Source organism: Coenobita brevimanus, chromosome 107 (assembly GCF_032717465.1).
Source record: "Coenobita brevimanus isolate Jiangsu-jjx chromosome 107, ASM3271746v2, whole genome shotgun sequence".
NCBI lineage: Eukaryota > Metazoa > Arthropoda > Malacostraca > Decapoda > Coenobitidae > Coenobita > Coenobita brevimanus.
This window is the reverse complement of record NC_137060.1, coordinates 19,111,606-19,124,811: the sequence shown is the minus strand read 5'-3', so window position 1 is coordinate 19,124,811 and position 13,206 is coordinate 19,111,606. Positions and strand designations below refer to the sequence as shown.

Genomic DNA, 13,206 nt, shown 5'->3' with positions numbered 1-13,206 from the left:
CAGGTGATGAGTTGCGGTGGAAGTTTACCAGTGATGGGTCTGTCAATGGATGGGGGTGGCGCTTTACCGTGTTCCCCCTCATGCCATGTGCTGCTCCTCAGGACCTACACAGTGATCGCCGCCTTCTCTCACGCCCCCTGGTGGATCTGCCAATGTGTCTTCTTGATGCCCTTCTGCCCCTTTGTACACAGACAGCTATACTTTCTCGCCTGGCTGCCTCACTCGCACTCTGTGCTCAGTTGTCATCACTAGGTGAGCACTCAGTGTATTGTGCTGCACTACTGCTGCCGACTTGCTGAAATGGATTACTTAACCCCTTCTTGTACCTAAAGTTTTCTGTAAGTTTATGTGACATGATGAGAGAAAATGCCACAAGGGCAGCCTGGACTCACGTACAAAGGAAAACATTCCTATGGATTTTATTTGTCCTGGAAATTGGTTATACAAAGATAGCCCAATTATCCAGGCAATAGGGTGTGAAGGGCTGTCCAAATAATCCGAAATCACGATTAATCAGGCAGAAACAAAACACAAGTACTGTTAGACTGATTTACTTACCGGTATTCGTCCGGCTTGTTTCTGTATTTTTCTGACTGTTTTCAGTTTGGTAAATTACTTTTTGTTGCTGAAAAATTTCCTCCCTGTTATTATCATCACGTTCCTTAACCCCTAAATACTGAAGCACGTCAATGTACGTGTTGACCACTTTAGCCCTCTCAGCCGAATCACATCAATATAGCGCGCCTTGTAAAAAACTGCCTGCACATTGCTCTGCCCCGATTGTGACGTATATCCTTTCAAGCCAATGAGAACTAACCCCTCCGGTCTCGGGTTGGGTGATCCGGCCAGTCTGGGGGCAGAGGGAGTCACCCCCTTTCTCGGCCCACCCATTGCCTGTATGTTTCTATCACGTAGTAACCCTCTCTGAAGACCCTCCCACCCCTCTGTATGCCCGAGTAGGACGTTGTTAGTCGAAGTTTACCCCTCCCCCAACCATGAGGCCCATTCTATCCCCCTCCAGGCCCCTCCCCCTTCCCCCCCTACTTTGTATACCCCTACCTACCCTACCCCCTCCCTCCCCTTTCGCCCCCATACTACCCTCCTACCTCCAATAAACCATCGTGTGATAGCGAGCACACAGCTTGACTTGCTCTCCCCCCCCATGCTTCCCCTCCCCCACTCCCCCCACCCCCAACACATGTACACGTGCTTTATTTGTATTCCCTCGATGTTTTTTTTTTTTCTGTGCCTTTTCGTACCTGAATGTAATAAATGCTTCTCTGTATACTATTCTATAAATGCAAACACGTGCAATCACAGGCATCTGAGCCCCAGTCCCCCCACCACCACCCAGCCCCAGCCCCCCACCACCACCCCTCCACCTCGATACATCTATTACTCCCCATATATGAATTATCTCCCCACACCTGCAAACACACCTGCTTGCATGGTTGATATGCTAAATCACATAGATTTTGTTTGTTTCAACAAGCCAAATTGGTTGTTACCGTAAATGATCTCCCAAGGTTCAATGTATTCATTGTGGACCTTCTCCCCAATCAAATTTTATCTCCCCACACGTACATACACATCTATTTTCATAGTAGTTGGTCAAGAACAAACTAAAGTGCTCTACTTTGATGAGAAAAGATGGTTTTATCCAACCTCCAAACCTACAAACCTTCTCCCCACAGGGTACTTTATCTCTCCCAAAACAAGTAATCTCCCCACACCCCAAAACACCTGTTCTCGGGCTTGGTGTGACATATGGTATTGCAATGACCTATTTCAGTAATAGAAATAGTTAGTTATTAAAACTATGGGGGCTTTCGATAATTTTGGGGGATAACTATTTTATTATTTTTTCAACAGAAATTAAATTAAGTAAAAATGACGGTCAGAGCACAAGAGCAGCGTATCAGGCCATAAAGGAATTAACTGGGACTGAAAAGAGAAGGAAGGAAATACCTGTACGAGATAGAAATGGTAATTTGATGACTAAAGATTTGGATATAAAAGGAAGGTGGAAAGAGCACTTTGTTCTAAATAGACCAATCCCAGCTGAAGAGGACATTTTGCCAGCCGAGAGAGATTTGCAGATAGAAACAGGGGATATAAATTTGGAAGAGGTAGCAAAATCTATAAAGGAGTTAAAGAATTTTAAGGTCTCAAGAGAGGATGGAATATTCCCTGAAATGCTTAAGGTGGAAAATGACGATTTGATGAATGCGCTTTTGAAACTTTTTAATATGGCTTGGGATAATGGTGGAATTCCAGAAGAGTAGAAAAATGGAGTGATTATAAAAATACCAAAAAAGGGAGATTTAAGTGTGTGTGGCAATTGGAGGGGAATAACTTTGACACCAGTAGTTGCAAGTCTTTTCCAAAATCTTGTTGAACAGAATAGAACCAGTAATTGATAAAATTTAAGAGAAGAACAAGCGGGATTTAGAAAGGGTCGAGGTTGTAATGATCAGATTTTTATTGTAAGGCATCTAATGCAACAAGCTAATGAGATGAAAATGCCACTTAGTATGTGTTTTGTGGATTTTTGAAAGGGCGTTTGATAGTGTTTCACGTGCAGCTGTGTTGAAAATTATGAGATTCTATGGTATACCAGAAAAGTTTGTAAATTTTATTAGAAGCCTGCATGAAGGTACTTTTTGTAAGGTAATGGTGGGTGGTTCTTTGAGTGATCCATTTCAAGTTAGGCCAGGAGTGATTCAAGGAGGAGTTCTTTCGCCATTGTTGTTTGTTTTGGTTATGGATTATGTTATGAAAAAGGTTGTAAGGAGAACAGGTGCAGGAATTAACAGGAAGGAAAATAAGAAGCTGATGGATTTGGACTATGCTGACGATATTGTACTGATTTGTGGAAGTATTTATGAGATGCTTGTCGTAAAAGGCGACTAAAAGGGTTGGCGGAGAGTTAGTGCCCCTCCCCGGAAAACAACTAACTAAAAAAACAAACAAGAAGCCTCGGACAAGGACTGACCAAACAATGACGACCCAGGACCGGACAAAGGACTTGGTAATGAGTACATGGAATGTAAGAGGAGCGAATGATGAGGTGAGAGAGAGAGATTGTCCAGGTGCTTGAGGGTGTGAAAGTGGATGTATGTGGAATAACTGAAACAAAATGGAGAGGAGAAAGTGTGAGAGAATGGGAGTATGGATGGGGTATATGTGCAGGAGTAGATGAGAATGAGAGGGCAAAGGAAGGAGTGTGTATAGTTGTGAGTAAAAGATGGAAGAAGAGCATAAGACAGTATGGATCAGTTGGGTCAAGGATTGTGTGGGTAAAGTTGAAAGTTGGAATACAAATGTGGGCGATTGTGTGTGTGTATGCGCCAACGCAAGATCGTTCTAGAAGAGTGAGAGAAGAGTTCTGGACAAATGTGGAAGTGTGCATGGAAAAGTTTGGAAGGAATGAGTGTTTTTGATTGGTGATATGAATGGTAAAGTTGGTAATGTGAAGGTGGATGGAATAGTTCGTGAGTGGGGTGTGCCTGCCGAGATAGATGAGAATGGGAGTGCGTTAGTGGACATTTGTGCTGGGAGAGGGTTGGTGATAGCCAATACCCTCTTCAGGCATAAAATGATCCACAGGTATACATGGCGAGTGATGAGAAGGGTGGGTAGTGAACTGAATGAAAGGAAGGCAATGATTGATTATGTGTGTATGGATGAAAGGATGCGAAGATGTGTAAAGGATGCAAGAATGTATTGAGGTTGGGGGAGTGGACTTTCTGACCAGTACTTGGTGGTGGCCAGAATTAGGATGCAAGTGAGATGGAGGAATAGAAGAAGGGAAAGACAAGAGGAAGGAGTAGTTGCAAGGAGAGTGGAAAGGTTACAAGAGGATGAGAAAAAGGCAGAGTATAAGAGAGAAGTGGAGGAACGATTGGGCAAATATGAATTAGAGCAGATGGGAGACGTGGAAGGTGTGTGTAAGATATTTACAGAAGAAATATGTGCAGCATGTGATGTGGTGTGTGGAAGGAAGAGAAGGCGGAGGGGGGTGCAAGGAACAGCGTGGTGGACTGAAGAGGTGAAACAGGCTGTAGCACAAAAGAAGAAAGCATACAATGAATGGGTGAGAAATAGGGGCGTGGAAGAAGTTGAGAGGCGGAAGAGAGAGTTATATGTGGAAAGGAAGAGAGAGGTGAAAAGATTAGTAAGAGAGAGTAAGAAGAGAGTGGATGAGGAATTTGGAAGGAATTTGAGTGTAAAGTGGAGGGACTGTAAGAAAATGTTCTGGAGAGAAGTGAAGAGAGTAAGACAGGGTGGCAGTGAAGTTAGCAGGGGAGTGAAAGATAAAAATGGTAGATTACTAGTGGAGAAGGGAGAAAAAGTGAGCAGATGGAGAGAACACTTTAAGGAACTGTTGAACGTAGAGGATGGAAGTAATGTGAGTATAAGTGGCTGGGGAATGGCTGGGAGAAGGAGGGAGGTGAGAAGACAGGAAGAAATCAGTAGGATAGAAGTTGTGGAAGCAATGAAGAAAGTTAAATCGGGGAAAGCCCCAGGAATTGATGGAGTGTGTGGTGAAACGCTGAAGCATGGGGAGAGATAGTAGTAGAATGGATGTGGAAGATGTGCAGATTGGCCTGGGAGGAAGGTAGAGTCCCGGAGGATTGGAAGTAATCATAGGGGCATTTGTCTTCTTAGTATAATAGGAAAAGTGTATGGTAGGATACTTATAGACAGAGTTAGAGAAAGAACAGAGAAATTAGTTGGAGAACAGGGAGGCTTTAGGAAGGGAAGAGGTTGTGTAGATCAGATATTCATTCTTAGATCTTATGTGGAAAAGTTTCTAGAGAAGGAAAAGAAGTTGTATGCGGCTTTCATGGATTTGGAGAAAGCATATGACAGGGTGGATAGACAAGGATTGTGGAAAGTGTTAAGAATATATGGAGTAGATGGGAAGTTGTTGAATGCTGTGAAGAGTATGTACGATGGTGCGAAGGCTGCAATGCGTGTGGATGGTGAACTAAGTGAATTTTTCTCTTTGAAAGTTGGTTTGAAACAGGGATGTGTCATGTCTCCATGGTTGTTCAATCTGTACATGGATGGGGTAATAAAAGAGATACAAGGTAGGGTAGTGGATGTTGGAGTGGCCCTGGTGAGAGAGGATAGTGTTTGGAAACTCCCTGTACTGTTGTTTGCAGATGATACTGTGTTGTTGAGTGAAGACGAAGGGGAGCTGCAAGGCTTGGTGGATGAGTTTGGGAGAGTGTGTAAGAAACGGAACCTAAAGGTGAATGTAGGGAAGAGTAAAGTGATGGTCTTTGAGAGAGGTGAAGTTAGTGAATGTACAGCGAGGTTAGATGGTGAGGAATTGGAAAATGTGAGTACGTTTAAGTATTTGGGTAGTGTGATGAGTAAGGATGGAGGTTTGGAGGGTGAAGTGCTTGAAAGGGTACAGCAGGGAAGAAAGGTTGTTGGTTTCTTGAAAGCAGTGATAAGAAACAGGGAAGTGAGCATGGAAGTGAAAAAGTTACTACATGACAGTATTGTGATACCAACTCTAACGTACAGAAGTGAAGCTTGGACATTGTTGGAAGGACACAAGTCAAGAGTGAGAGCAGTGGAAATGAGTTATTTAAGAGGAGCCTGTGGAGTCACATGGAGAGACAGGCTGACGAATGAGGATATAAAGGAGCGTTGTGGTGTTGATGTGGATGTGATAGGAAGCATTATGAGGAACACACTGAGGTGGTTTGGCCATGTGGAGAGGATGGAGGGTGAAAGACTGACAAAGAGAGTGTATGTGAGTGAGGTGGAGGGGGGAAGAGGGAGGGGGAGGCCGAGGATGAGATGGAGGGATGGGGTGGAGAGGTATATGAGAGAGGGGGGGGTGTGAGTTGGGAGCAGGGCAGTGAAATGGCGGGGGACAGGGCGACTTGGAGGCGATTTGTTTGTGGCCACCCCAAACGGGATTGAGGCATCTGGCAATTGATAGATAGATAGATAGAGAGTGCTTGATTGTCTGGTGGAGGAAGGAGAAAAAGTGGGATTGGTAATAAATTGTGGAAAGACTGAAATTATTAATATGTACGTGGAGAACCAAATCGATTGTGTAATTGGGAATAATGTGGTGAATAATGTAGAAAACTTTAAATATCTGGGAACGATTATATCATCTAATGGATCATTAAACAACGAAATTGAGGAGAGGATTAGACAGGCTTGGCGAGCTGTTGGAATGTTGAAATCTGTTTGGAATAATAATATGCTTTCGGTACATACTAAAGTGAAAATTTACAAGTCCATGGTTAGACCAATTTTAATTTACGGGCATGAGTCATGGTACAGTACAATTGCAACAGATCAGAAGTATTAGGATTTGAGAATAAAATACTGAGAAGGATTCTTGGGGTAAAGTGGCAAGACAGAGTTACAAATGCAAGAGCAAGGGATATTACGAGAGTGGAACCAGTCAATGAATATGTGAGACTGTCTTGCTGGAAGTGGCTGGGGCACACATACAGAAAAGAAGGTAGTTTAATACAGGATGTGCCAGAGTGGACTGCTAGAGGAAGAAGAGGTAGAGGTAGGCCGAGGGAAACCTGGTTGAGGACAATGAAAAAAGAAGCAGGAGAGGAGTGTTGGTGGGACCTGAAGGAGATGGCAAGAGACAAATATTGGTGGAGAGAGTTAATTGAGGCCCTATGCATCCCGTGGGGTGCCACAGGAAATGATTGATTGATTGATTCAAGTTTGACCCTCGATTGTGCGGTAACCATTAGGCCTAGGGGGGTACCAATTGCACTGTCAGGTGTGTAAATTCTTCCTCTTTAGCCAGAACATACTGGTTTTCCCCTTGATGAAAGTAAAAAAAAAACACACACTCAAATTGTGGCTCCAGTGGCAGACGAGCCAGATCGAATTGTAGTATTTAGGGGTTAAGCTGTACTTACGATTGTTTCCAGCACAATGGAAGAAGCTCAACATACTCAAATGTGGATTTCGTTTCCCAACTTCCCAACTGGAGTTTAGGTTGTTAAATTATTATGTACAATTAAGCTAGGTTAGGCTAGGTTTAGTTAAACACTTTGATTAAAACAGTACCTTCCATCATTGTGTTAACGAATCAAACAAGAGTTGTCGCACCAGAACAGCTCAAAACAGCGGAGAAACAGATTTAACAAGAAACGTTAATTTACTAACCCAGAAATAATAATACTATAAGGATGAACTGATTTGGTAAGGTGCTTCCTGTGTTCAGTAAAGCGTGTGGTTACCCCTCTCAATGGCCGTGAGTTCAGAAATTTGTGTGCTCCCATGGTAGGCCTCGGAACCATTTTTTTCAGAGTTCTAAAGTCAGTTTCTTTTTCTTACAGATGTGAAAAGACTCATCTGGAGCACCTGGCTTTTTTCTTTTTTTTCCCCCCCTAAACCATTCTTGTGATTTGCTATGATTCGTGAAAGAAGTAATAAAATTAGGGCGCACGTTACATTGGCACATAAACATATTGGCAAAAACATCTGGAATGCAGTGACAGCCTGACTGCTTGGGATGGTAGAGTAGGGTCATGTAAACATGCCAGTGACCTTCATTCCCTTCCCATAATTGTTCGCGGTTTTTTATAGCCCTTCCTAACTGAGCGTCACTGACACCGGTACAGTAAAGCATTTTTCAAGGCTGGCATCTATGAAGGGGTGAATGGAACACGTACACATAAGAACGAACAGTAAATGTACACTTAAATGTAAGTAGCAGAAATAACTGTATGCTTTCTTGGTTCGGGATGTGTTGGGAAGCACAACATTGAACGAAGAATGTGGAACTGAATGCTAACTTATGAGAACAAGTGAGAAGAAAGAATTTTTTTTGTGATTAGTAAACATTTTCATTCCATTTCGTCCCCTAAAATTGAGAACCCATAAATTTTCGTCTAAGCATTCACCCTAAAGACTTTACAAATTCAATTCATAATCCTCTAGTTCGTTTTCAGTATTTTTCTATTTTGAAGGTGGTAAAGTACCTTCTCTTGCTGAAAGATTTCCTCCTTTATTATCATTACGTTCATTAAGCCGTACCTACGATTGTTCCCAGCATAACGGAAGAAACTTACTTAACGTACCCAAAAGTGGATTTTGTTTCCCAAAATTCCAACTGGAGCCCAGGTTGGGTTAAGTTAGGTTAAATTATTAGGTAGTAAAGCAAGGTTAGGCGAGGTTATCAGTTGCCTCGCCAGATTCCACCCTACCGCCCTCATGATCGAGTTGTGAGCAGGTGTGGGTGGGGGGGCAGACTCACACTCGTTTACCTGTGTCTCGCTTGCTAGCAACCACATTCTTCCTGTTTAAAGCGGAGCTATTGTATGGATAATTCTGTGTATTATTGTACCACTGGACCATTCAGTCATGGCCTGGATATACTGAAACCTGAATAAGTCAAACCTGGATAATCAAGCTTTCACTGTATTGGTATAAATTGTATACTATCATTTTTGCTGATGCTTATACTATATGATAAGCTAATAAAAACACAAACTGATGAGTAAAATACAGTGAACGTACCAAAAGGCAATGAGAATAATGTGTTTCCACAGTGAAAATAAATTCCCAATGCCCTTCCACGGTATTTTTCCTGCACCATTCAAGAGCTAACCATATGTCTGTATGCAGAATTTCATGAGCCTTCACATGATGTCTTTGGAATTTTGATGCAACCAATGGTTTTCGAGTAAACTACCAATAATTGTGCATGCGCACCCTTCCTCCCCACTGAAACCCAAGAGAACGCCGACTATTTGAGAGTGTTGACCTTGAAATAGACACCAATCCCTATGATGCAGCAAAGATTGATGCACTTCATGCTAAAACTTAATTTTTAGTGAATATTTTTGTCCAAAATTGCCTCCTAATTGGCATCCCTTCAGACCAACACTGATAAGTGCAGCATCAGTTCCTCTTCAGCCTAACACCATTTTGACTTGTTTTGTGTCAGCGTGCTCGAGGGGATTAAGAATAAAAGGATAATTTGAGGTGAGGAGTATTTCCTGGCATTGGTATGAGATGAAACTTAATAGAGGAGCTGAGTATTCTGTAGTTACCGCCACTTAACAGATTTTGTTTTGGGTCAGTTTGTTTTTCTGTATGTCATTCTGTGTGTTAACAGTCTTATAGGAAAACTGTATCTGTTTGATGTTCAAAGGACCAAGTGATTCAATATTGGGCCCAAGATTATGAAAGATATGAAAGGAGTGATGGTACCGCCTTGATGAAGTTAAGCTTTTATATATATATATATATATATTTATATATATATAAGGCTGTCTGTTGCTAACTTTTTAGTCACTTATCTTTATGTTCCCTTTAGAAGGACGAATTTTGCATGCTGGGAGCCATTAAGTTTTCTTTCATTTTATCTAGTAGCACAGTTGCCTGAAACTACATCTGTTTAGACTTCATGGTGTTAGTAGAGTTTTTATAGTTTCGCTATTAAATCGTCTAGAAATTTGTGATACCTGCTGGATATGTATTTCATTAAAAGCTTATGAAGACTATGTAAGTTTGAATAGTACTGATTATGGATTATTTATTACAGCACCAAGCCAACGCATGTGGGCCCTCAAGACACTGCGTAAGATTGTAACAACAGACCTTGGTTCGGGCCTAAATATTCGAGCCCTTCTTTCGGCATCCTACTCCTCCAGCTCCACTCCTGCTCCATCGCGCCCAATTTCTCCTGTTTCCTCCTCCATGTCAAGCCTTCCTCAGATATCATCTGCCCCACAGTCCCTTGCCCCTCCTGCTAATTCCTCCCTACGGGGCAGCATGGAGAGCCTTGAATCCTCTGGGAGCTTTGTTAACAAACCAGCAGCACCCGAAGTGAAGAGCACACCAGAGATGCCTTTAGTTAGCCTGTTGAAAGGGCTTCCTGAGGCTCTACTGCGGCAGGCAGAGTATGAGGATCCATTAGTGCGTGGGGGGAAACACCTCATGCACTCTCAGTTTTTCAAGGTTAGTGTCATTAAAGGTGGAGTGAAGTGAAGAAATCACTTACTTGGCCTCAGTCTCAAAGGTTGTAAAGTTTATTTATTTCATTCATTTCACACACCTAATATACAGTTGTATTGTAAAGTATATGACGGTGTACAATCATCAATTTTAACCTTTTTGTGCGCGGAAGTTAATAAGTTTTCTGGGACATGACGTGCCAGCTTTTCTCCCCTCCCCCCTGCCCACCACACGCTCCAGAAAGGTGTGTTCTCGGCTTATTTTCACCACCCAAACATATTTATTTTGCCACAAATCTCACATATTCCTATTCGGCGATGTTTGTTCTACACGATAAGCAAGAAAAACACACTATACATACGTTAGGGCCGTTTGAATAAACATTCAGGAGCATACATCTCACTTCCCAACATCATAAGTCAAATGTTTACTAATCAGTCTCTACATGTTATACCATCATTGGAAAAAGAATTTTATTAGCTTTCGAATGCCAGAGGTCTCAGTTTGATACGAGGTATGGTGTTCAAGTAATAAGCAAAAAAGTAAAACCAATTTCCAACAGACAGCAGATTTTTAAAATCGGGGAGCTCTAGCGAAAAACTTTTCTTGCCACTGTATGTTTTTATTTTATCATCCTATACAGAATTTCATTGGCTTTAATTTGAGCCCACAATGGTGATCCTAGGCCTCATAGTTTTCGAGAAAAAGGCAAAAAACTATGGTATACCCACGCCATGTCATGACTGTAGGGCGGTTTCCTGCCTTCCTCTAAACTACTGCACATATTTCACCAATTCTTTGTACACTAGACATGCTCACTATATTCACATGATTCACTGTCACTATTTTTATAGCTGAATTCTCACATTTGATGCAGGGTAGAGGCAGTGTAGTTGATTAAAAACAGTAGCACAATCTTCATTGGGCCAACGGCTGATAACGACCAGGATTGCTTCACAAACACCAAATTTCCTATTGCAAACGCCAAATCTAATCACAACAGTGCCCAAACACTTTACACAAGCACTACTGGTATAGTGAAATATGTTGCACGGCCAGGACGGGGGTAAGAGTGGAAATTTAAAGGGACAGAACTGCACAGTACAGTGGGGCACCAATTTTCGCGCCTAATTGGGTCCAAAAATAATGCGCGAAAGTGGAATTAACGAAAGTTGGGGCATTGTCTTTATGGCAAAAAGGCTAATTGGTTCCCGGTTATCCTAAAGTAACATCAGATTTTCATTTTCACTTGCAATACAGTACATCAAATCACTATTGTACATTGCATCGTGAGATACAAACAACTATCTTCCTTTTCATTTCATTATTATACTACCGTTTCTTCAACACGATACTCTCTTTTAGCCTTGGCCTTTCCTCCCGACTTTGAATGTCCCGGCCACTTTATATCACCACCACTGCCTCCCGGCCCTCCCCCCACACCACCAGGCTCTCCCCCCACACCACCAGGCCCTTTCCCCACACTACCAGATATAGTAGAGGCCATTGAACCGTGAGAATCCAACACAATGGAGCTAGCACGCTCGTACACAATGGCGGAAATGGGTGGACAGAGTGTTGACATGACGTCATTCAAGATGGCGGTGGGTTGCGGGCGGGCGGTGCAGGAAATTCAAAGTTCAAAATATTGTCCCAAACCCAAAATTTGTGCGCGAAAATCGATTTTTTTCAAGAGAAAGTGGAAGTTAGGGAATATTTGGTGCATGCCACGAAAGTGGATTCCGCGAATCCTGCTGTAGCGAAGTTGGTGCACTACTGTACCTTCCCTACTCACAGCTCATTTCATATTGAATAACCTGTCCGCGCTCTTGCTGGTATCAGGACTCACAGTTGCCAAGTCATTACTTTTGACGAGGAGCGGGGAAGCTATGACGCCGATTGGCCAAAAACATTTCCTCTGACGAAAGTTTTTTAATGATGCCAAAAGCGTCAATGTGTATTGTCGCAGCCAGACCCTAATGATGACAAACGCATCATCGTGTACGAGTGGGTTAACCCTTTAACCGCGGGTGTCATTCCAGAATGACGGTGACAAAACTGGACCAAACCGCGGGTGTCATTCTGGAATGATCGTGAATATTTTGAACACCGCGCGTTTTCCCGGCGCGCAAATATTCTCACGCAAGAGTAGCTGTCGAGTTCTTTCACGCCAGCCATCCCACACCTCCCTCCTCCAACCCCGAGGGGCCCCCCCCCACCCCTGCCCTGACCCGCGTCAGTCAGTATCTGTCCAGCTCTGTGCGTGATAATGGCGCTCCGTCCCGACTCATCGTCGCTCGCTTCCTCCTCTACAGTGATTAGTGCTAGTGTTCCCTCTACCTCTACACCGGTAAAGGAACTGCCGACGGCGAGGCAGAAGGGGTTGAGCACTCCTGAAATTAGAACTGAGCTGGACAAAACTGTAAGTACTACTCTTGATTGTGGCAGTGAAAGTGACACACTCACAGCAAGCAGTGATGATTTGGCAGTGATTGGTGGCGAACCATTTTCCATTGATAGTGACAGTGATGAAAGTGATTGTGTTGATTCCCCCCCACCACCCCCAACTTACTCTGGGAAAGGAAAGGCTCCTATGGGCAAATCTGGTATTGCACGTGGGAAGGGAGTGAAGCGCAGGCTCACGTCTCCCACACCAGGCCCTAGTACGCATTTCCCATCAATTTCCCGTTCCCCTAGCCCAATTGCCCTCACATCATCATCATCATCATCTGTCGTGCCCTCTCCTCAGTCTACATCATCTGAGGAGTACGAATTACCAAAGCCTGCAAAGCGAGGGAAGGCAGGCCGTGCAGGCCGTGCAGGCAGGCCTAGAACAAAGGGGATGCGTGGCAGTTGGAGGGCAAAGCTGGGCGATAAGCGAGGCGATAAGCGAGGTGATAAGCGGGGTAGAAAGGGTCAAGTTTCACCATGCACCAGGTCAGAAACCCCCCCACCTGCCCCCGCACAGTTCCCTCACCCGCGCCACCCCCCCACACACCGCCCCCCGCCCGCACCCCCCGCCCCGTTGCCTCCTGCCTCACCCACCTCCCGCTTGCCTCCTGCCTCACCTCCTGCCTCACCCATTGCCTCTACATCAGCTCCTTCTCACGGGGAAACGAGTGGAATGCAACCTGCCCCTGCCACTGAACCACGCACAGGGCAAGTGGATGCATTTGTTTGGTCTGACGGTGGAGATTTCCAGCCACACAATCCACCGTTTGATATGACAAATGC

At 43.8% G+C, this 13,206-nt stretch overlaps 1 protein-coding gene across 1 annotated transcript in view; it reads left to right on the top strand.

Annotated features, from left to right (window-relative positions):
- HERC2 (E3 ubiquitin-protein ligase HERC2) overlaps positions 1–13,206 on the top strand; it is a 433,977-nt gene that overhangs the window by 324,086 nt on the left and 96,685 nt on the right. Inside the window, exons 68-69 of the mRNA XM_080285543.1 lie at positions 4–252; positions 9,560–9,975. Of these exons, the coding sequence (XP_080141669.1) occupies positions 4–252; positions 9,560–9,975 (665 nt within the window). The remainder of the gene's footprint in view (positions 1–3; positions 253–9,559; positions 9,976–13,206) is intronic.